At 44.4% G+C, this 25798-nt stretch overlaps 1 protein-coding gene across 3 annotated transcripts in view; it reads left to right on the plus strand.

The window, feature by feature from the left end:
• The window catches only part of LOC126195163 (autophagy-related protein 16-1-like), a 651919-nt gene that overhangs the window by 603036 nt on the left and 23085 nt on the right, over positions 1 to 25798 (plus strand). For all 3 annotated transcript variants that reach the window (XM_049933673.1, XM_049933674.1, XM_049933672.1), the window contains exon 4: positions 5662 to 5746. In XM_049933673.1, the coding sequence (XP_049789630.1) occupies positions 5662 to 5746 (85 nt within the window). The remainder of the gene's footprint in view (positions 1 to 5661; positions 5747 to 25798) is intronic.

Here is a 25798-nt window from a genome sequence, read left to right on the forward strand (position 1 = left end):
GGTAGACAGGAAGTTGAAGAAAAGGGCCAGGAACATAAGAAGAATGAAAACTTTACGTAGATGATAAATGCTGCCATATATTAATCTACTTTCTCGCTGTTATTATTCCGCTTGAATTTGTAGAAACTACATTCTTCGCTTCGTAATATCAATTGTTGGTTTCAACTTTAAATTTTTGAGAAGTTTGTCGACGAGATCCTTAAATATGCTAAATAAACAAGCGTAATTTTTGGTTACCCACTGTTGAGACCTACCTGTTCGTCTTTGAGTATCTCCTCAAGTTTTATTTTCACTCTGTTGTGTAGTATTTTAGTAAACAGTTGGTCTAAGAAATGTGTTAAAAATATCGGGAATTTTTTTAATTTATCACTTTGTATTAGTCCGATTCTCGCGATTTTTCTTTGTTATGTTGGTAAACATGTTGGGAACGTATTGTACACTGGTAGCCATATTGGATGATTAGTCTGTCATCAGTTGTCAAGGAGGTTATATCTATTTAGTAACGAGTGGCGAGCACTGATTTGTTTTAAAAATGGATCGGATAATTGGAATCAAATTTTGCTATAAAAATGGAATAAAATGTAACAGAGTTTGAGAAATGTTGAATACTGTTTTTGGTGGGTCTGGTATAACAACTCTCTACGAGAAACATAAGCGTTTCCGAGATGGTCGTGAAGAAACTGAAGATGACGAACGTTCTGGACGCCAGAGCACATCAGCAGCCGATGAACAAGTGCCAAAATTGAAAGAAATGATTATGAACGATCACCGAATCACAACCAGAGAGATTCTTGATGATGCTGGCATATCAGCTTGCTCATGCCATGAAATCTTTTCGGATGTTTTTGGTATGAAACTTGGGACAGCAAAATTTGTGCCAAAGGTGTTGAATTTAGAGCAAAAACAGCGACCAATTGGAGTTGCTGATCGGTCGCAGAACTAATGAAACGTGTCATGACAGGTGACGAAACATGGGCGTACGGGTACGTCGTCTGGATCGCCAAGATTGAAAAACACCCAGCAAGAGCGGTCCAATGTGAAGGTTCTGCTCACTATTTTCTTCGATTTTAACGGCGCAGTGTATCAAGAGTTCTTGCCAAAAGATCAAACGCTCAATAAGAAGTACTACCTGCAAGTTCTACGCCGTCTGCGGGAAGCAATCCGAAAAAAAGCCCGACTTTGTGGCGAAAAAAACCTTATCTTTTGCACCACGGTAATGCACCTGCTCACACTTCATTGCTTGTTCGCGAATTTTTGGCGAAAAACAACACTGTAGCGATACCTCAGTCTCCATATTCGCCAGATGTGGTCCCATATCCCTTTTTTCTGTTTGCATAAATAAAGAGGACCTTAAAGGTCCCTCGATTTACAAGCTGAGATTAAAAGGGCATTATTGAATGAGTTAAGTGGTGTCGCAAAGATATAGTCCCATAAGTATTTCGGGGATTGGCGGAAGCGCTGGCATGAGTGTATATTACCTAATAGGGACTGCTTTGAAGGAGGTAACATTAATGTGGACGAATAAATAAAATTATTTCCAGAAATGTAAACTCCCGTTACTTTTTGAACACACCTCTATATACAGTTTTATGATAGCCCTTCCGCTTATCTTCATTGCTTAACACCGTTAGAAAAAGCGAAAGACGTTGTTGTGATTTCCCTTTTGTGTAACCAGGGCCAGTTATAAGTCAGACAAATGACTCTCATCGACCGCCCCTCAGCACGAGTGTAACGTGCGGGAGGGATTGGTAAACGATGGCGACACACCTAATTCTTCTTTCTCGGTCTTCACGAGGTGAGTTTTACTGGAGAAACAGAGGAAAAATGGTTGCTGAGAGAACGACCGTAAATCTTTATTATCTGTGCCGCCGGATAAACATGAGACAGCTGCTTCCGTAGGCTTCGAAATAGGCTGTGAACACAATGTACGTTAAAAGCTACACGGAGGACCAAAGCATGCCTCTCTTTCTTTTTGATTCCTGCACCGAGGGGCAGATTACCGTCATCGATGAACAGTGATCCTGTGCTGGGGCGGTGCTTCTGAATTAGGCCTCGCTGAAACTTCTTATAAATCCAAATAGCGCAAAAAGAATCACCTCAGTGACTCTTATTGAAGGTTCATTTCTATACCTACAGATAGAAAACTCAGACATCCCTGAAATTATATATATAAAAATGTAGGGCAGTAGAGCAGAGATAAATCCTCAATCGAAGGATTGAATACCACAAAAATTTATCAAGTGGCTCTTAGTGGATGTGAATGACCCTTTGACAGCAAGAGAATTCGTCCCGGAGCACAGCTCAAATTGGAGCACAGTAAGGAAGGAAACTAGACCTACTACCCTTTCGTAGAAACCGACTCGGTACTCCCCGTAGGCTATTTCGGGAAATGACGGAAAACCTAAATTTGAATTCTGGACGGAGTTTGAACAGCCGTCATCCCGAATATGAGTTCATTTTCTTACTACTGTTCCACTTCTCTCCGTCCCATCCGGTCAAAGTCGGTCCAAAAAATTGATCTGGAAGCCGACTTATCATTTCCATATATAAAAAAAAGTGGTAAGAAGCAAAATGCGCGTACTATGCCAGTAAAATTTCAAAGATGAATTGAAGGCTTATCTGTTTGAATTAATAGCCTTATACTTTATGAAAAATGTGGTTTTTCTAAGAATTGAGTGGACAGCCCTTAATTACGCCTAAATGAGGAGTAAGGAAACCAGCTAGGTCAGACCGCAAAGTCTGCCCTGTGTAACTATGGGTTGAGTCCCTACAATCATTTCTGTGCACGCAGATGTAGTGACCAACACGTAATAGCACCTTCTTAAGGACCAGTGTCGCCCCAGCCCCGCTTCTCTAAGGAATCGAACTACCTTGTACACAGCTGCAAACGTTTGATTACTTTAAAAATGAGTTAATGTGTTTTTCAAGCATCTCAATGTTTATGACGTCACAGCCCCTGAGCTATATATCGTAAAAAGATATTTGTGTAGGCAAATTTAAAGGTATATGCGGATACTGTCTGCAAAATGTGTTGCGAATAAAGTGATTAGTAAAGAAGTAATAAATTAACACATTGTGCCTAATGCTGCAGTCATACTGCACGAACAGCGACAATGTAGTAAGCGATAAACTATCTTCCGTTCGTTGTTTTGTATGTGCATATGTGTGTCTGTATGGGGGGGGGGGGGGGGGGGACGGAGAGAAAATGTTTTGTAAAGGTTTGAAATTAAGACGTGTAAAATTGTTGGAAGTCGCTAAGTGTACTTATTCTCGAATACTGTATGATATAGTCTGTGTATTTGTGCCCAGTGAGTTACCCTGCCTCAAGACATATACACGGTTTATAACTGTAATTCCTTCTGTTTGAGAACTTTGACGTGAAATTATACGTCTTAAAGCGTAGAACAGGACCCATTTCAAAATTTTAAATTCGGTCAATGATTGTACGAAATACTGAAAGTAAATTTTTGCTGCCCCTGGAAGCCGTTAGAGGGGCCACCTGCAGCTGGAACCGAGTACCACGTGATCAGCAGTTAAATAATACACAGGTAGCTTATTAGGAAATCAGTCTTTCTTCTGTGTAATATTTTAACATTTTTTTTCAGCTGTGGTGTGCAGTCCTCACCGACCCTATTCCATATAAAGGTCGTTCAAAAATTCAGCACCCAAACTAATAGGGATAATTATGGAGACAAAAACAAACCTACTTCGCAACGCAACCAAGTGTCGGAAAGGCGTATTCTTGGAGTACCGAGTGTGCAGGAGATTATTGTGTGTGATTGAGAATAAAACGGTGTTATATATTTCCAATTGCTTTATTGTTCTGTATTTGTGTGGCTGCTGCAAGAATTCTGGCAACCAGTTCCTCCTCTGAGTCAACAGGGGCAGAACACAGCTCGGCTTTGATGTAGCCCCAAGTCTGATGGGGTGAGGTCCGGGCAGCTTGCAGGCCTATGTACAGGTTCTCCTCGGCCTATGCAGCGGCCGTCACGAAACAGACACCTCAAGGTCACCTCAGTTAGCGATAATTTCAAATGTCAGTAAAAATTCTGAAACAATATTATACATCTCTATATTTAGTGTACAGTATGATGGTGCAGTTGCTAAAAGGAAATTTGTTCCACCTGCTACGAAAACAAAAATAAAAGTTAACTTTACAAGAAATTTTGAAGAAAAATATTTTTTTACTCCATCCGGTGGAAAGAACAGAACGACTGTCATATTTGGACTGAAAGTAATCTATGATCCTTCTCAAAGTTTATAGATGCATGTGATACAGATTTTATAGTGAAAACATAAAAGTATTGTGAGATAAAAAAATAAGAGCCAGAGTACGTTTATAGCCGCACAATTCTCTGGTGGCCTCACTGCTGCCACTGGACAGTTGCCAGAAGTTTCCATGAGACAGGACTGTGTGCAAGCACACCAGCGGTGTGCATCTCACTCATCCCCTCCGACAGAAGGGAGCATTTGCAATGGTACATACAACACAGACAGTGGACACAGCATCTGTGGGCTAATGTTGTCTCCACAGATGAATCCGGCTTCAGTCTAGAATCCGATTCTCCACGGGTCTTCATATAGAGCGAACGTAGGACACAATACCATCCCCGCAACACCACGGAAAGGGTCATATGTGGTGGTGGAGGTGTACTGCTGAGTTGGGCAGGGATCATGCACGATACCTGCACACCACTCCGTGTGTTTGATACTGGTTCTCTGAAGGCCCAGAGGTACAGACAGGAGAGCCTAGAGCCCTATGTTCAGCCTTTCAGAGGTGCTGTTGGCCCTCATTTCATGTTTGTGGACGACAACGCAAGACCACACAGGGCCCGAATGGTTAATGAATATCTGCAAAGCGAGGATGTGCACCATATAGCTTGGGCCGCCTTAATCACTACATCTGAATCCTATTGAAAGCGATTGGGATGATCTTGGGAGGGCAGTTGCAACACCCTACCCCTCCCTCCCACCCAGAACCACTGTTGAGTTAAAAACCGCGGTAGAGGAGACACTCTTGAACTCACTTGTCAACAATATGCCCACTGCATGCTGCTTGTCTGTCCCAGGCGACCACAAACCGCACTAGTAAAGTTTTCACAGCCATTTTGGAACCTTTGATTTGGACCACATTGGACTCATAGCCATTACTCATTCTAATCAGTGGCGTTTGATGATGATGATGTTTGGTTTGTGGGGTCATCAGCGCCCGTCCAAAGTCCCAACTTTTTCGCAGTCCAATTTCTTACACAGTTCGATCCAGCCGCTGTCACGAATGATGATGATTATGATGATGATGATGATGATGATGATGAAATGATTAGAACATCACAAACACCCAGTCCCCGGGCACAGAAAATCTCCAACCCGGCGCGGGAATCGAACCTGGGACCCCGTGATCCAGAGGCAGCAACGCTAACCACTAGACCACGAACCGCGGACATCAATGGCGTTTGAATTGTTGTTTTGTACAAGTGACTTTCCCACAATAAGCTACATCCATACCTATTTTCATGTATTTCTCTCCAGTATTTCCTTAACTTTGTCGACCAGTGTAGTTGGACACAGTAATATGAGGGAGCCTAAGTTTCAGAGTGGAAGTTGCTACTTAGTTCTAAGTTCACCTCATAACTGGAGTTTTGTTTTTGTTTTCCTCTGCAGATGGCAAGTACCTGCTGGCCTGCACGCGGGATGACAGCCTCAAGCTGCTGGACCTGCGAATGAACCAGGTGGTCACAACGTTCGCGTAAGTGTCTTGTCTCATTTATCTTCACCTTCTTTCTTTTCCTTGTTTCTTAACTTTCCATGCTCTCTCTCTCTCTCACTCTTTCTCCCTTTCTTCTTTTTTACTTTCTCTAATGCAGACTTACAGGTGTCATATTTTGACTTTAAGAAAGATGATGAAACACCGATTTCCCATATCCACACCAAATTAGTCTTCTGCCGTCTCGAATGTTTGAATGTGCCACTTTCGTATGGACGGTTGACTACAACCATGGATGTTCGTAATTCATCATGGAAAAAAATTCGTACCCTTACCTCTTACAAGGGAACCTCCCCATCGCACCCCCCTCAGATTTATTTATAAGTTGACACAGTGGATAGGCCTTGAAAAACTGAACACAGATCAATCGAGACAACAGGAAGAAGTTGTGTGGAACTATGAAAAAATAAGCAAAATATACAAACTGAGTAGTCCATGCGCAAGATATGAGCTGAGGAGCGCCGTGGTCCTGTGGTTAGCGTGAGCAGGTGCGGAACGAGAGGTCCTTGGTTCAAGCCTTCCCTCGAGTGGAAAGTTTAATTTTTTAGTTTCAGTTTATGTGACAAACTGTTATGTTTTCATCACTTTTTTGGGTGTGATTATCACATCCACAAGAAAACCTAAATCGGGCAAGGTAGAAGAATCTTTTTATCCATTCGCCAAGTGTACAAGTTAGGTGGGTCGACAACATACTCCTTTCATGTGACGCACATGCTGTCACCAGTGTCGTATAGAATATATCACACGTGTTTTTTCCTGTGGAGGAATCGGTTGACCTATGAACTTGCTATCAAATGTTTTCGGTTCCCATTGGAGAGGCACGTCCTTTCGTCTACTAATTGCACGGTTTTGCGGTGCGGTCGCAAAACGCATACACTAAACTTATTACAGTGAACAGAGACGTCAACGAACGAACGGACAGATCATAACTTTGCGAAAATAAAGAATGTAGACTTGTCACTCGAGGGAGCATTTGAACCAAGGACCTCTCGTTCCGCAGCTGCTCACGCTAACCACGGGACCACGGCGCACCTACGCTCACATTGTCCTTGATATTGCCTGTCTTGCGCATGGACTAATCAGATTGTATATTTTGCTTATTTTTTCATAGTTCCATACAACTTCTTCCTGTTTTCTCGATTGATCTGTGTTCAGTTTTTCAAGGCCTATCCACTGTGCCAACTTATAACTAAATCTGAGAGGGGTGCGATGAGGAGGTTCCCTTGTTAGCATATGTAGAAGATTAGGATAAGAATGAACTCAAGATGGGGCGGAGATTCTAATGCCTAGATTCATAGTAAATCGGTTTTCCCTCAGGTTAGAATATGTAGAGCCGGCCGCTTGTGGCCGAGCGGTTCTGGCGCTACAGTCTGGAACCGCGCGACCGCTACGGTCGCAGGTTCGAATCCTGCCTCGGGCATGGATGTGTGTGTTGTCCTTAGGTTAGTTAGGTTTAAGTAGTTCTAAGTTCTAGGGGACTTATGACCTTAGCAGTTGAGTCCCATAGTGCTCAGAGCCATTTGAACCATTTTTTAGAATATGTAGAGAAGTCTGTCAGTCAGGTCCAGTTCTGCAGTTTAGTCACTGCTGAAGTAATGAATAATAATTATTAATCATCCTGAGAATCCTGCTTCCTCTTCCTCTGACACCCCCAAAAACACACATTTTTATATAAGGTCCATTGTGCTGCTACTTACTGCCAGGTACTCCGTATCAGCGACCTCAGTAGTCATTAGACAAACAAATGGTTCAAATGGCTCTGAGCACTATGGGACTTAACATTTTAGGTCATCAGTCCCCTAGAACATAGAACTACGTAAACCTAACTAACCTAAGCACATCACACACATCCATGCCCGAGGCAGGATTCGAACCTGCGACCGTACCAGTCACGCGGTTCCAGACTGTAACGCCTAGAACCGCACGACCACTCCGGCCGGCTGGGACGTGGTCAGCTGATTGGGTGTCACTTGCATCATACGTCTGTACGCGAGTTTCCACACTCCTAAACATCCCTATTTCCACTGTTTCCGATGTAATAGTGAAATGGAAACTAGAAGGGACACGTACAACACAAAGGCGTACAGGCCGACCTCGTCTGTTGACTGACAGAGACCGCCGACAGTTGAAGAGGATCGTAATGTGTAACAGGCAGACATCTATCCAGACCATCACACAGAAATTCGAAACTGCATCAGGATCCACTGCAAGTACTATGACAGTTAGGCGGGAGGTGAGAAAACTCGGATTTCATGGTAGAGCAGCTGCTCATAAGCCACACATCACGCCGGTAAATGCCAAACGACGCCTCGCTTGGTGTAAGAAGCGTAAACATTGGACGACTGGACAGTGGAAAAACGTTGTGTGGAGTGACGAATCACGGTACACAATGTGGCGATCCGATGGCAGGGGTGGGTATGGTGAATGCCCGGTGAACGTCATCTGCCAGCAAGTGTAGTGCCAACAGTAAAATTCGGAGGCGGTGGTGTTATGGTGTGGTCATGTTTTTCATGGAGGGGGCTTACACCCCTTCTTGTTTTGCGTGGCACTATCACAGCAAAGGCCTACATTGATGTTTAAAGTACCTTCTTACTTTCCACAGTTGAAGAGAAATTCGGGGATGGCGATTGCATCTTTCAACACGCTCGAGCAGCTGATCATAATGCACGGCCTGTGGCGGATTGGTTACACGACAGTAACATCCCTGAATGGTGTGTCCTGCACAGAGTCCTGACCTGATCCTATAGAACACCTTTGGGATGTTTTGGAATGCCGACTTCGTGCCAGGCCTCACCGACCGATATCGATACCTTTCCTCAGTGCAGCACTCCGTGAAGAATGGTCTGCCATTCCTCCAGAAACCTTCCAGCACCTGACTGAACGTATGCCTGGCGAGAGTGGAAGCTGTCATCAAGGCTAATGGGGTGCCAACACCACACTGAATTCCAGTGTTACCGATGAAGGGCACCACGAACTTGTAAGACATTTTCAGCCAGGTGTTCAGGTACTTTTGAACTGATGAACCAGTACAGATGACTGAACGAAATCAACCCCCATTTTCAACAGCTATAATGGTGCGGCAGAACAAACAAACAAAAGAACTCCTAAAATTAATTGGGTGACCCCCATTGTCTGAGTTACAATAAAAATGAAACGAAGCAAGAAGCAAAACAGCTACAGATATTGTTGCTTGACATCGTTAATACAAGACCTCACACTGCAGTTTACCATACGAGCACGATGTGGAGAGTACGATCCCAGACTACCTGGACCCCTGATTTGTCAGCCATAGAGCATGTCTGGTATGCAAAGGAAAGACTTATACTTTCCCACCAATTCTCAGCTTGCAGTCTTCATGAACGGACACCATGTATGGATCTGGAATGGCAAGAAATTATCTTCCATGCCACAACGACTATAATAGTGTATTATTTTCCTATGGCATCATATCTCACACTGATGTTGATGGATATCGGTTCCAAACGGAAAGAAGTTTAATAATTTAATATTCATTTTGTGATGTATATCTCCGCAAAGTTTAATAAATTTAGGACTGTTGACTCATGATGTAACGATTTCCATGTCCGTCACTGTAAGTGGAGTGATAATTGTACTGATGTACTAAATTCTAAAGAATTCTACGTAGCCAGCTTAGCGCCCACTGTTTTGCTTGCGTGAACTGTGTGGTCTGCAGAATTTTTTTTTTCCGTTAATCGAATTTTTAAGTTGTTGACAAATTGCAAATCTTCTAAGGTTTTCATGCTAATTATGGCCATAGGGGCATAGTCTTTTGCGAATACTTCTGACGAAAAAGCGATTCTGGTAGCTGGTGCCCAAGGTTTTTGCTATCATGCCTTTTGCGTTCTTGTGGTAATATTTCCATAGATATATCCTGCCTAAACATATCTTTTTATTTCGAGCCGAGAAGTGAAATACCAGTTTTCATAGATGTAGGTTTAAGAATTTCTTAATATATCGAAATAATTTGCGAAAATTTTTCGTCCTCTACTGCACCCTCTTAGCGATTGAATTTCCAAAAACACTGAAGCACGTATTTTTTATTTCTAACCAAAAAATGAGATACCAGTTTTCATAGATGTAGCTTTCAACATATTTTAATTATTACTTCATAGTTATTTATTTTCAAAAAAGATTTCACCCACTATTTTATCCCCTTAGTGGTTGAATATCCAAAGATACTGAAACACGTATTTTTTATTTCTTACTGAGAAACCAAACATTAGTTTTCATAATTCTAGCTTCATAATTGCCGCAGTAGCAACATAGTTTCAATATAGCGTTTCATCCACTACTTCCCCCTGATAGGGGTGGAATTTCTAAAAAGCATTTCTTAAACGACGCCAATAATGTAAGATCAAAACCCCCTGCAAATTTCAAGCTTCTATCCTTAGAGGTTTGGGCTGGGCGTCTGCTCGCTCTTTTCTTCGTTAGCATATCACAGCACAAAGTACTGCCAGTTATTAATTACGCCAAAAAATTAACTCACACATCAAATTAACGGTCCAGCTCATCTGCAGATTGCGGCGGTGCATGCGACCAATCAACCAGCGTTGTTTGTTGTTTCATTATCGGTAATTGAGTAGCAATTATATTTAAGAGATTACATTATTAGCTTGAATAAACAATGACTATACTAGCATTATAATTAAGAGTACATGCGTGGGTGATTGAGAGGACCATACAGATCTAGCACTGTTTCTAGTGTGCACTGTGCGTGGAAGATGGTGCAGCAGGAATGATGGAAATGAGGGATCGATGAAGAACTGCATCGTGAGGTGGCACTGGGCTCTGAAAGTACGAAAATTTTACACGGTTACGACGAAATTGCCAGAATCAATTTGTAAGTCAATAACAATAAGTTGAACGACTGCATATATTCGAAATCAGTTCGAAACCTGTGTGCGCATGCAAAGATTAGAGAACATTACACTATCTCAGAGGAAATTGCGAAAATGTGGATAAGAAGATGTCAAGAAATAGGCGAAGGTTCTCTATGTAAAGAAATTACCTGGGACCAAGATCGAGCCTCTTCAGAGAAGAGTGAAAAAATCTCGTTGTGCCAGTGAGTGCGATTGCTGTCGGCCATCTTTATTCTACACGCATAAAATTTTGTTACCGGTACCCCTCAGCTGCTAGATAATTGTCTGACTTGGTGGTACGTACCGACGAATAAGTTATTTGTTCAGGTGGGCATGCAGACTCTTGTTATGGAGACCTGATAATACCCCATACGGCCTAAATCACGTTATTATCACAACACTAAGCGAAAGGATAATCTGCTTATTCCCCACGCACTCCTACTACGCGTCCATTCCACGTGATGCTTGCGTTCTACAAAACATGGTGACGGGTAGAATGGAGAACTCTCGTCTCGAGAACCAGTAGGAGTGGAATACACATCTGAGAGCCGACAATTTTACGAGTACAGCCTGTCTGCTAGTCGCTTCATATACCTCTTTCCAAACAGTAAGTAATATTTGTACTAACGTTGGTTGAAATCAATCCAGTGGTTTAGAAGGAGATGTGGAACGTACATACATACACTTTTATATGTACATGTTATCAAAGCATTTCTGGAGCAACGAGTGCTCCAGCACTTAGAATGTATACTTATCTGTCCAAGAAAAACAAAGTATAACTACGAGGGTTGGAACTTAAATAGTGGCAACTATTTATTCACAACCGATACAAAAGCGTTACTTGTTTGCACCTGTTAGCCGGCCTGAGTGGCCGAGCGGTTCTAGGCGCTACAGTCTGGAACCGCGCGACCACTACTGTCGCAGGTTCGAATTCTGCCTCGGGCATGGATGTGTGTGATGTCCTTAGGTTAGTTAGGTTTAAGTAGTTCTAAGTTCTAGGGGACTGATGACCACAGATGTTAAGTCCCATAGTGCTCAGAGCCATTTGAGCCATTTTTTTTGCACCTGTTACTGCCCTTCAGAGTAGTCACCAGCGTTGTGTAGAACCCGTTGCCAGCGCTGTGGAAGGCGTAGTATACCGTTAGCAGAGACTGTTCTGTTGATGGTGCGAATGGAGCGGTCTACTGCCTGTCGAATCTCTGGAACAGTTCTGAAGCGAATGCCACAATATGGTTCCTTCATCTTCGGAATCAAATCAAAGTTACAAGGGCTTAAGTTCGGGGAGTATGGTGGACGGTACAGTTCTTACCACTCCCATCGACCGAACAGAGCAACCCCAGCTGGGTGGGTTGCGCAGAAAGTGTCGCCGCTTCTTCCGCAAAGTTGGTCGCAGGTGATGCTCCAAAAACGAACAGTAATACTGTGCATTGACGGCCTGCCGTGGAGAAACGTAATTCGTTAGGATAACACCATCACAGTCGTACACGAAAATCACCATAACTTTAGACCGCTCCATTCGCACCATCAACAGAACAGGCTCTGCTAACGGTTTACTATGCCTTCCACGTCGCTGTCAACGGGTTCTACACAACGCTGGTGACTACTTTGAAGGACAGTAACAGGTGAAAACATGTAAATCTTTTGTATCGGTTGTGAATAAATAGTTGCCACTATTTAAGTTCCAACCCTCGTATTTACTGTAACTGCACAATTTTTTGCAGTCAGACTACTGTTGATTGCCCTGTCCCCTTATAAATTATGCAGTTCACTGAAAATCTTTCCGACGTGAATTTTTTTTTTTTCTGAACATGAAATAACCGCCATGTCAAGTAAAGGTTTTACCAAGCGAGGTAGTGCAGTAATTAGCATACTGGATTCGCTTTCAGGAGGACGACGGTTCAAATCCCCGTCTACATATCCAGATTTAGGTTTCCTGTGATTTCCCTCAATCGCCCCCAGGCAAATGCCGGTATGGTTCCTTTGTAAAGTATATGGTCGATTTTTCTCCCCATCCTTACGTACCCCGAGCTTCGTGCTCTGTCCCTAAAGGACGTCTTAGACTATAGGATATTAAACTCTAAATATTCGTTCCTCCTAGTTCAGCTCGTTGTGGTTAGTGTAAGCGGCCAGAATTAATATACACATGAAGCAATAACAACTGTTTGTTTGTTGACTGTTAACACAACTCACTACAGTCTCTGGGAACGAATCTCCACACGACTTGAATCCAAATGAAACGTTGGTCTTTGACAGTTACAAGACATCGAGCTAAGAACCCTTCCAAGAACGTGACGTGCTGTGACGAGCGCGTGGGCGGTCGCGCAAGCCCGGAAACAAAGGATGAGTCGAGAAGTCATTAATGAATATGAAGTCATGTGAAAAATTCGGGATCTTTTGCTGGGGAACAAACAACTGCTCTACCCATAGTTTGCATATCAATTTTATTTCAAAGTATTCAATGATTCAATCGCGAATTAAAACACATAAATAATTAGAGAAACGAAAGAAATTCTGTAATAATAATTCCATATGTTCAGAGGAAGTAAAATTTGTAAATAGGCTTCGCATGCTGTTATTCTGAGGGGAATTAATGAATAGGTCAATATGGCGGCGACAGTGAAGAAGATACAAGTTCAAACGGAGCGTCTTCATGGTCTTGAAGCGCGCACGGATAATGAAAAGCCCGCCGTCCCAACGGGCGAGGCTGCGCCAGCTTAGGAAACCTCTGGTGCAGAAAACAAGCGACGAGTTCTATGGCCCAGCAGGCTACAAATAGTCTCTTGACCATCCAGCGAGTTGGCACCGGAACTACTTTTTTCAGACGTAGGCACACTAGTGTGAGGTGCCGACCAGCTAACTAAACCCTGAGCAGCGCCGCTCTTGCCCATTCTGCAACATCTTCTTGGAACGCCACCAGCTGCCGCCTCGCCCGCGACTGTGTCTTGTAGGTAGATACGCTGCGTCATGCTGCGGCAAAGTTTAACGGTTCGTTACTTCGAACACAGTCCAGTAATGATACTCCGAATCGATCGCAGTTTCGGTCGTTTGGCGATCGCAAGCATTTCGCGTTACTGCGGGACGGCAGCAGCGTCAGCTATGCGTTAAGGTTCACTGAAATCTGCCACCCCCTTTCTGTTGCCGAAACCTAGTTCTCTTGGTTCAGTATTCTCACTCCGAACTGTTTGCGTATTTGCTTAGTTACAGGTCAATGCTCTCTCTATATGTCATTCTGTGACTGTATATAGGGCAGTGGAGGCTTTCTTCAGTCAACAGTGCGTTGTTCTTTGGTAATTTCAGAACATATATCTTTGTGAAACTTCCTGGAAGGTTAAACCTGTGTGCCCGACCGAGATCCGAGCTTGGGACCTTTGCCTTTCGCCCGCAAGTGCTTTACCAACTGAGCTACCCAAGCACGATTCACGACCCATCCCCATAGCTTCAATTATGTCAGTACCTCGTCTTCTATCTTCCAAACTTCACAGAAGCTCTCCTGCGAGCCTTGCAGAGCTAGCACTCCTGGAAGAAAGGATATAGAAGATACATGCTTAGTCAGAGCCTGGGGGATGTTTCCAGAATGAAATGTTCACTCTGCAGCGGAGTGTGCACACATATGAAACTTTCTGGAAGGTTAAAACTGTGTGCCGGACGTAGACTCGAACTCTGGACCTTTGCCTTTTCGGGCAAGTGCTCTACCAACTGAGCTACCCAAGCATCCCCCAGGCTGTGTCTCTGCAATATCCCTTCTTCCAGGAATAATAGTTTTGAAAGGTTCGCAGGAGAGCTTCGGTGAAGTTTGGAAGGTAGGAGACGAGGTACTCGCAGAATTGAAGCTGTGGGGACGTTTCGTGAGTCATGCTTGGGTAGCTCAGTTGGTAGAGCAATTTCCCGCGAAGTGCAGAGGTCCCGAGTTCGAGTGTCGGTGCAGCACACAGTTTTAACCTTCCAGGAAGTTTCATATCACCACACATTCCGCTGCAGAGTGGAAATTTCATTCTGGGAATCTCTTTGTGTTAGTTTCTAACTATTTTATTTGTGTCGCGATTTCTACCACCTTTCCTCCATTATGCATTCAGATCAATGGCTCCCTGCAAGTAGGGAGTCCATGCTTTGCCACCGTCTAATTTTGGGTAGAATAATAACATGAGCCAGATGGCTTATCAGTGTTTAGCTCGCCCACTCAATGGGTCAAGCTCTTTTTATTCAGGCAGCCAGCATACGAAAACTATGGCAGTCAGTATACGTGATGTAGCACACAATGCATAGCAATGCTTACCATGACGAAGTGTACAGTCTTTATCGTGGGCGTTGGGTAGGGAGGTGTCGTGGATGAATAACGACACGGTCTCACTAGGCTATGAGCTCGCGGGCAATCAAGTCGCATGCTCAGGTAAGTGGAGCCCTCGGGAGCCTCTGATGGACGTCCAGCGGCTGGAGTTCACGACGAGGCCGAGAAAGCACGGTCTGCCGGGCAGCAGCTGCAGTGGCAGGCGTTGAGTCGCTAAAGTAGTGTCGGGAGGACTCATGGTCGATCTGGAGTCCGGCATATAACTGGCCAGCGAACGATCCGCTAACTTCGGGGGGGGGGGGGGGGGTGAAGGATGTATGTCAGTGTTTACTGCAACAGTAATGTGAATTACAGTTCATTTATTTCTTCAGTGTACTTGTGTGTCGTCCCGTGAGCGGTAGTGACATTGGACAGCAGGGTCTGAGATATCTGTACCAGGAGGTGCTGGCCGCCGACAGGATGACCGGCGACCTAAATACCTGTCAGTGGAGACTCTCTGGCACGGTATCACGTGGACAGGAAACCGCGCGGAAGCGAACTGGTGCCTGCGACTGTAGCGCTGTTTCCCGCGACATGCGCGCCGCATATTGGTACGGCTCGCGCTTCCTGACGCTGTAGTGGCTGCGGTTGATTTGGAGGAAATGAGCCCAGCGCATCTTCTGTTAACAAGCGATCGCCCGAAGTCAAGCCGGGGTCGTGGCTGGCCCGTGCTGCACGTCTGCAGGTGTGGTGGCCAAGCGTTTAGGGCCGCAGCCCCGCATAAGCCACACTCCTTCCTTCAGGTAGCTTTCTTGCTATCAGGTATTGCCTTCACATCGTCAGAGTGGCGCAATACCAGCATCCAACAGCCCACTTCCACTGGACTCACCATAAGCCATTTCTGCCGGAATGGCGTGGAAGAGCACGGTAGCGGATTCCCATCCCTGCTACCTATTTTATACTCGCAAGAACGTCAGCCGCTCGAAGTGGCCGCGCGGTTTGAGGCGCCATTTCACGGATTGCGCAGCCCCTCCCGCCAGAGGTTCGAGTCCTCCCTCGGGCATGTGTGTGTGTGTGTGTGTGTGTGTGTGTGTGTGTGTGTGTGGTGTTGTTCTTAGCATAAGTTACTTTAAGTAGTGTGTAAGTCTAGGGACTGATGACCTTAGCAGTTTGGTCCCATAGGAATTCACACAAATTTGACTATTTGAACTGTCATTTGCTAATAGTGGCTATCTTCCGTAGACTCTTAACTTGCCACATCATTTGAAAGATCGTGTCTTGATCTTGTTCAAAAAATGTTCAAATGTGTGTGAAATCTTATGGGACTTAACTGCTACGGTCATCAGTCCCTAAGGTTACCACTACTTAAGCTAAATTATCCTAAGGACACACACACACACACACACACACACACACACACACACACACACACACACACACACACACACACACATGCCCGAGAGAGGACTCGAACCTCCGCCGGGACCATCTTGATCTTGTTCTTACTATTAATGATGTTGCTGAATTTGCAGTAACTGGTAAAACGTGGCGGTTTGTAATTCCTGATGAACTGTTTTGACTGCTACTGGCTTTCACTCTTGCTCGAGTCTTCCTGTATTTTGATAATCATCTGGTTTAGCTTGGACTATCAAGCAGTTTCCACTTTTACTCGTTACAGGCTATCATATGTTATGTCTATTCCCTGTCCAAATTCAGTATTTGTTCAACTGTATCCAACAATCCACAGTTGCACGGCTGTGCCCTGATTTTGTTAATTCGAAATAAAAACACAGGATATGGACCTTGTCCTGTCAAAAAGTGCATCATAGATTTGGAGGGGTTCGTGTAATTTATTGGAAGTGCTTGACGGATGCTTGTGAAAAACACACGGGCTTGCCTTAATGTTGTTCCCGCGTCCCAGTCACGTCACCATTCGGAATACATCCATTCATTTAACTGTGTCTTGAAACTTCCTGGCAATTTAAAACTGTGTGCCCGACCGAGACTCGAACTCGGGACCTTTGCCTTTCGCGGGCAAGTGCTCTACCAACTGAGCTACCGAAGCACGACCCACGCCCGGTACTCACAGCTTTACTTCTGCCAGTACCTCGTCTCCTACCTTCCAAACTTTACAGAAGCTCTCCTGCGAACCATGCAGAACTAGCACTCCTGAAAGAAAGGATATTGCGGAGACATGGCTTAGCCACAGCCTGGGGGATGTTTCCAGAATGAGATTTTCACTCTGCAGCGGAGTGTGCGCTGATATGAAACTTCCTGGCAGATTAAAACTGTGTGCCCGACCGAGACTCGAACTCGGGACCTTTGCCTTTCGCGAGCAAGTGCTCTACCAACTGAGCTACCGAAGCACGACTCACGCCCGGTACTCACAGCTTTACTTCTGCCAGTACCTCGTCTCCTACCTTCCAAACTTTACAGAAGCTCTCCTGCGAACCATGCAGAACTAGCACTCCTGAAAGAAAGGATATTGCGGAGACATGGCTTAGCCACAGCCTGGGGGATGTTTCCAGAATGAGATTTTCACTCTGCAGTGGAGTTTGCGCTGACATGAAACTTCCTGGCAGATTAAAACTGTGTGCCCGACCGAGACTCGAACTCGGGACCTTTGCCTTTCGCGGGCAAGTGCTCTACCAACTGAGCTACCGAAGCACGACTCACGCCCGGTACTCACAGCTTTACTTCTGCCAGTACCTCGTCTCCTACCATCCAAACTTTACAGAAGCTCTCCTGCGAACCATGCAGAACTAGCACTCCTGAAAGAAAGGATATTGCGGAGACATGGCTTAGCCACAGCCTGGGGGATGTTTCCAGAATGAGAGACGAGGTACTGGCAGAAGTAAAGCTGTGAGTACCGGGCGTGAGTCGTGCTTCGGTAGCTCAGTTGGTAGAGCACTTGCCCGCGAAAGGCAAAGGTCCCGAGTTCGAGTCTCGGTCGGGCACACAGTTTTAATCTGCCAGGAAGTTTCATATCAGCGCACACTCCGCTGCAGAGTGAAAATCTCATTCTGGAAACATCCCCCAGGCTGTGGCTAAGCCATGTCTCCGCAATATCCTTTCTTTCAGGAGTGGTAGTTCTGCATGGTTCGCAGGAGAGCTTCTGTAAAGTTTGGAAAGTAGGGACGAGGTACTGGCAGAAGTAAAGCTGTGAGTACCGGGCGTGAGTCGTGCTTCGGTAGCTCAGTTGGTAGAGCACTTGCCCGCGAAAGGCAAAGGTCCCGAGTTCGAGTCTCGGTCGGGCACACAGTTTTAATCTGCCAGGAAGTTTCATATCAGCGCACACTCCGCTGCAGAGTGAAAATCTCATTCTGGTAACTGTATCTTGTCAATGACGTCGTAGACAGTCAATTCCTGTAAGTTTGCTAAATTGCCTCTGTGCAAGTAATGACAAGCTGTTACATGCCGTACTTGTCTTTGGGACAAGTTCTAACAAGACCAGGATTGCTTCGGCACGCGTTGTACAAAAAGCGCCCATTGGTCAGAGCAGCATTGCTCTGCAGACTCGATGCAGTGTGGGAGTGACATATTCACTTCGTAATTTCCGGCCACGAACACTTTAGGCGGACTAATTATTGCTCTCAATATGACATCGTGATGTACTTTTATCGCAGACATTGGTAGCCGGTATTCCTTTGTAAATAATGTTAATATTTTCTGCGTAACTTTTGTAGTTATCTGTTTAATATTAGAAAATCCGTTTTTCGTCGAAATGGCACCCAAATATTTGCATGTTTCGCATCTTAGAATGGGGACACCGGCTAGCTTTAACGCAGGATTTCTTGCCAGCTCGCTTTATGTAGAATATATACTGTTTTATATGCGGCTGCTGCAAGCTTTTACTGTCAACACCTGATTGAATCAAATAGGTAGAGTTCTGGAAAACATCGAGAATACGTTGGAATAGAGACCGTCTCGATTCTGGGATTTTCCAACACTAATGGGAAAGGAATCGCTGCATCCCCGCACAGGCGACACAAGCGACATTATTATCGATGGCGGCAAGGCAGCGTTCTTACGGAAAGCTCATATGAGAAGCAGTAAATAAATAACCTCGATTCGCTCACTGCCCGTGCGAAGACTTCCCAGTTGACGGTTTGCTGCCAAATGTGGCACGTCCCACCCGGCAAAATCTTGTGAGACTAGGGTTGCCAGGTGTCCAGCTTTGGCCGAAATGTCTGGCTTTTTCGATCTTCTCCGGCTAAATGTATACAAGTCCGTCCTGACTGACTTTTGTTCGGCTTCTTAGAGATCAAGTAGGGCATGCACAAGAACACCGTTTCCAAGCTAATGACATAAGCGCCAGGAAAAAATCTAAGGAGAAATGATGAGAAATACCATAAGGCTATAGATACAAGTGCTAATCTAGAAAGAACATGAAGTTAGGTGCCAGTAAGTTCTTTGATCACTGGCAAAATTTCATGAAATACATGAAAAAAAAGACGACTCTGCCTTTAAAAAGCTTTAGGCTTATGAAATGTGGGCAGCCTATTTCAAATCACATTATAATGAAGACTTTTATTCTAAATTATTGAAATTGACGGAATATTACTTTGCAATTCCAGGACATAATACTAACTACGAAAGGGTATTCCCTTTTATAAATGCCCAATGAATAAAAGTACCAATAAACTGCAAACCGAACAGTCGCAGAGATAGCCGGCCGAAGTGGCCGTGCGGTTAAAGGCGCTGCAGTCTGGAACCGCAAGACCGCTACGGTCGCAGGTTCGAATCCTGCCTCGGGCATGGATGTTTGTGATGTTTAGGTTTAACTAGTTCTAAGTTCTAGGGGACTAATAACCTCAGCAGTTGAGTCCCATAGTGCTCAGAGCCATTTGAACCAAGTCGCAGAGATAATGTTACTGTGTAATTTAAAATTATCCTTTCCCAAGAAAAATAATGTTCTTGGTGGGTTCAAATGAGAAATGTCATTAAATAAAATACAGATTACTGCTGTTTACACTGAAATGGCCAGACATGTTGAATATCTTTTCGTTTCCGGTCACAGTAGAATAGAATATATTGTCAAATGATGAACTTTTACTTTATTTTGACACTAGAAAGGGCACTGTGCAATGGAGCAGACTAAACAACTAAACTGCTACCGTAATTGCGAAATAATAGGGCTGTTTACTGATTGTTTAACACGTTTAAGTTTGATCTCGCAAAAAAGTTGTCTGTAATTATTTATCAATATACAAGTGAAAATACCGATGTGACTCTATTTAAAACAGGTAGTTCTGCTTTTAGAGCTATTTGTGCAGCTAAATATAACACCGAGTCCGGATTTTCTGCTTTTGACGATCGCAACCTTATCTGGGACTCGACTTCTGGGATCGCAGCACCACTTTTTCTTATTCGGACTAAGACTGCAGATTGTCTTTGTGGAGATCCGACAGCACAAACTACTCTCCAGATCACACTGCTGCCACTAAACAAAATAGAACGATAAGCTTAAAACTGGATGACCGCAGCTGGTATGGGAGAATTAGTAACGTTCAGAATGCACTTGGGCCTGCCGGGGTGGCCGAGCGGTTCTAGGCGCTACAGTCTGGAACCGCGTGACCGCTACGGTCGCAGGTTCGAATCCTGCCTCGGGCATGGATGTGTGTGATGTCTTTAGGTTAGTTAGGTTTACGTAGTTCTAAGTTCTAGGGGACTGATGACGTCAGAAGTTAAGTCTCATAGTGCTCAGAGCCACTTGAACCCACTTGATGCACTTGGAGTAGTACATTCATGTTATAGAAGAATATATGCTGCCGATTGTTCGGTCTCTTGATCCAGCAGAATAGATGACTATCATCGATTTCATGCTCGATATCAAGAGAGTGCTCACATCGAAAACGGGCAAAAATTTTGGGTACTATCTTTCCGAAGTATCATCGTTGGAATGATCCGCAAAATCTCGAGACTTAAATCCAATCGAACTTGTTCGAGTGCCAATAGTTCGAGACTGGTCGTTACACCAGGAACGCAGGTAACTCGAGAGGCTTCGGAATCACGTTCCTACCACGCAGGAGAGCGCTAGGTGACGTTGGCGTAGTTATAGCTCTGTAATCTCCTTCATCCATCGAAGATTAACGATGTGTTGGACAATGAGAAATTGACAATAAAAGAAGCTTCGTTTTACTTTAAATTTTATCTTTTTTCAGTAGAGAATGCGGTGACTTCCACAGACCTCTAACCAGACATAAATAGAAAGTAATTTATTTTTATTTTCAATTTATCATTTGTATATTCTTAATTTTTATCGGGTTTTAGTAACGACTAGTCACTAAACACCATCGAAAAGCGTGTTTTCCACATTCTACTATCATATTTCGATATATCTTTCAGCAGATAGGCCACACCTCATCTCAGAAAAACTAAAATCACCAATTGAAAAAATTTCTTGATCAAAATCACGTAGTGAAAGGTTATGAAATACGTATAACAGGCATCTTACTTTTGGAAAAAAAAATCCAACAACTAGTTACTTTTAAGAGTTATTTATTGTAAAACAGTTACCGTATTCTGACTGAAATATAGGTTACAGAGAAAATCCCACAGGAACGGAAATGCGCGGTTGATTCATCCCCTCCACAAAAATGACGACAAGGTAGATCTTAATGATTACAGAGATATCTCAGTATTACCGGTCTCTCGACAAAACTCTCTCGAAGGCATTACTTAACAGAGTAGAGCCACAAGCTGACACAAAGGGTAGGTGAATGCCAAGAAGTCTTCAGAAAAGGAAGACTCTGAGTTGAACAGATTAGGAACCTACAAACACTCCTGAATATCAGACAGACAGACAACACTGTCGTCACGTTCGTGAAGTTAAAGTGGCCTACGATTCCATGGACAAGCAGACACTCTTTGACACACAAGAAGAATATTGTTACAATAGGCATTCCACAGACACCACATCCAAAATAAAATTTATGGAGAAATCTCAGAACCCATCGAGATGCATACAAGGGTCAGACAAGGAGACGGTTTCTCACCGCTTTTGTTCAACATAGTCTTGGACAAAATATCAAACAGTGGGAAGAGAAAGTAAAAGAGATTCAATTATGAAGAACAGTGCAAACAACAAAATCAAGAAATGCATCGCATTTACAGATGACGTGGCAATAATCAGCAACACGATACCACGAGACAGAAAGCACTGGAATACTTACGTGAAGTCCCTGCCAAAACAGTTTGCAGATATCATATGAGATAACGGAAAGCATAGGAAGAAATAAGAGCAACACACGAGTCATGCACAGTAAATACGGAAAGGTTAACAGAATAGAAAAAAAATCAAGTATCTAAAGGAATACAACATAGAACGACCAGAAAAACTTCAGAAAGCGTACAAACTTACATAAACGCACTACAATAAAAGAAACATATCGAGGCAGGCGAAACTGCGCACTATAATAGAGCTGTACTACCAGAAGCACTCTACACATCAGAAACGACCACAGTCGGAGCATCGGGAATCACAGAGAGAGAAAAAATAGAACTTAAAATCCTGAGAAAATTTTTTGGAGCAATACACACAGATGGTACATGGGTGAAGAGGGCAACCAAAGTATCTTACGAATGCACATGCAGACTGACAGACATGATCAGAAAAGGCCGACTAACATTCTGTAGACACATACGTAGAATGAACAATAGACTCACGAAGATTTTTGATATACACTCCTGGAAATAGAAATAAGAACACCGTGAATTCATTGTCCCAGGAAGGGGAAACTTTATTGACACATTCCTGGGGTCAGATACATCACATGATCACACTGACAGAACCACAGGCACATAGACACAGGCAACAGAGCATGCACAATGTCGGCACTAGTACAGTGTATATCCACCTTTCGCAGCAATTCAGGCTGCTATTCTCCCATGGAGACGATCGTAGAGATGCTGGATGTAGTCCTGTGGAACGGCTTGCCATGCCATTTCCACCTGGCGCCTCAGTTGGACCAGCGTTCGTGCTGGACGTGCAGACCGCGTGAGACGACGCTTCATCCAGTCCCAAACATGCTCAATGGGGGACAGATCCGGAGATCTTGCTGGCCAGGGTAGTTGACTTACACCTTCTAGAGCACGTTGGGTGGCACGGGATACATGCGGACGTGCATTGTCCTGTTGGAACAGCAAGTTCCCTTGCCGGTCTAGAAATGGTAGAACGATGGGTTCGATGACGGTTTGGATGTACCGTGCACTATTCAGTGTCCCCTCGACGATCACCAGTGGTGTACGGCCAGTGTAGGAGATCGCTCCCCACACCATGATGCCGGGTGTTGGCCCTGTGTGCCTCGGTCGTATGCAGTCCTGATTGTGGCGCTCACCTGCACGGCGCCAAACACGCATACGACCATCATTGGCACCAAGGCAGAAGCGACTGTTATCGCTGAAGACGACACGTCTCCATTCGTCCCACCATTCACGCCTGTCGCGACACCACTGGAGGCGGGCTGCACGATGTTGGGGCGTGAGCGGAAGACGGCTTAACGGTGTGTGGGACCGTAGCCCAGCTTCATGGAGACGGTTGCGAATGGTCCTCGCCGATACCCCAGGAGCAACAGTGTCCCTAATTTGCTGGGAAGTGGCGGTGCGGTCCCCTACGGCACTGCGTAGGATCCGACGGTCTTGGCGTGCATCCGTGCGTCGCTGCGGTCCGGTCCCAGGTCAACGGGCACGTGCACCTTCCGCCGACTACTGGCAACAACATCGATGTACTGTGGAGACCTCACGCCCCACGTGTTGAGCAATTCGGCGGTACGTCCACCCGGCCTCCCGCATGCCCACTATACGCCCTCGCTCAAAGTCCGTCAACTGCACATACGGTTCACGTCCACGCTGTCGCGGCATGCTACCAGTGTTAAAGACTGCGATGGAGCTCCGTATGCCACGGCAAACTGGCTGACACTGACGGCGGCGGTGCACAAATGCTGCGCAGCTAGCGCCATTCGACGGCCAACACCGCGGTTCCTGGTGTGTCCGCTGTGCCGTGCGTGTGATCATTGCTTGTACAGCCCTCTCGCAGTGTCCGGAGCAAGTATGGTGGGTCTGACACACCGGTGTCAATGTGTTATTTTTTCCATTTCCAGGAGTGTAGTAAACAGCTCAATAAAAAGCAGTTTGCTTCAAGAAATAGAAGAAGACTTAAAACAATCAGGAATTAATAGGGAAATGATTAACGAAAGATAAAAATTCAGAAACAAAATTATGAACACGTAATTTGAACTAAAAGAGAGGAAGAAAACAGGAAAAAAAGAACATAGTCAAAAAATGAAGACGTTTTGGGAAGAAACAAAGAAGAAGGGAACAAGAAAAAAAGGAACAGTCCTGTAACTTTATATTGAGAGCAAAATCGTGTAAGCCGGCCGCGGTGGTCTAGCGGTTCTAGGCGCTCAGTCCGGAACCGCGCGACTGCTACGGTCGCAGGTTCGAATCCTGCCTCGGGCATGGATGTGTGTGATGTCCTTAGGTTAGTTAGGTTTAAGTAGTTCTAAGTTCTTGGGGACTGATGACCACAGATGTTGAGTCCCATAGTGCTCAGAGCCATTTTGAACCAAAATCGTGTAATAATAATAATAATAAGAATAAGAATAATAACATTATCAGAAGAGGGCTTGCGAGTGTATGTCCAACCATTCTCATACGACATTAAAATGTAAAAATATTTTGTATATTACAAGTGCGAGCCTTCGTCTAACAAACACGTCATAATCTTCGTATTTCGAATTTGACATGCCTTTTCCATAAAAACAATGTGTGTAAAACAATAGTAAGTTGAACAACGTGCAACTTGTTTCCTACATGTAATATGAAAGGACAGCTTGAAAAATGAAACATTTTGATTGTACACTATTATTTTGCCTCTCCGCTGCTTAATAAGCTCATTGTGTAGACTGCGAAAAGAATGTATCAGTTCATTATTAATTAACTGTCCGACGTTCTTTTCGATAGTCACACTTAGAAATTTCTATCGCCACAGATGAATATTTTTCTTAAAACCGGTTCTAGTTATCTATGGATATGATCCATGACCATGTGTCATAGATACAACGGTTCACTGGAATAAAAATACATAAAGAAAACATTACAGTGCGCTCGCTTTTAATCAGAAGCCCAGTCTTCTGTTTTCAAATTGCTGTTCAGTGAGCTATGTTATCGTTATTATTGTTTCTCGACGAAGGAGTACTATGGAAAAAAATAATAGTTTCATCGTAAGCTTGAAATTTCACTATTTATGTCGGCATTTTATTGGTTTACTTTTAGTAAAATGTTTTGCTATGGTCCTTTGCTCTCTTACAAGTGATACACGACGAAATCCCCTGCGGCAGTGTAGGAGGTAGAGACGCTTGCATAATGTGTTATATACAGCGCCATGCAGACCTCTTTGGTAATACACTGCCACTCGTCACGGCAAACAGATCGTAAAAGTCTTTTTGTAGGCGAATGTACCGCTATTACAGACAAAAAGAATAGGTATGCCTGCTCGTGTTTCAACCGAAGTTACATCGAAAGAAAGTAAAAAGACGATAATGTTTTAATAACTTTCGTTTTCCCCATTGTGGCACACATTTGCGTAGTATGCTAAAGCTTTCTCGGTTTTGCCAGGTATCGAAATTGCGCCATCAGGACGGCTTCGTTTGCGGTATGTTGCCGCCGTGACAGCTTATTACAACAGACCGACAGTATATCACGAACTGGTCGTGCAACAAACGAAATTTCGCCGGGAAGCACGCGCTTACGAAATGACACCGCGCGCGCACGTTGTCAGATACGGGCTGGCGACGCGCAGGGCTAAATTGGCGTGTTGACATGTGTGCACGTAGGCGGGCCGGAGGGTTTTTGCCGTTCCGCGATTCAATTAAACAGTACGTGCTTTCA

Source organism: Schistocerca nitens, chromosome 7 (genome assembly GCF_023898315.1).
Source record: "Schistocerca nitens isolate TAMUIC-IGC-003100 chromosome 7, iqSchNite1.1, whole genome shotgun sequence".
Lineage (NCBI taxonomy): Eukaryota > Metazoa > Arthropoda > Insecta > Orthoptera > Acrididae > Schistocerca > Schistocerca nitens.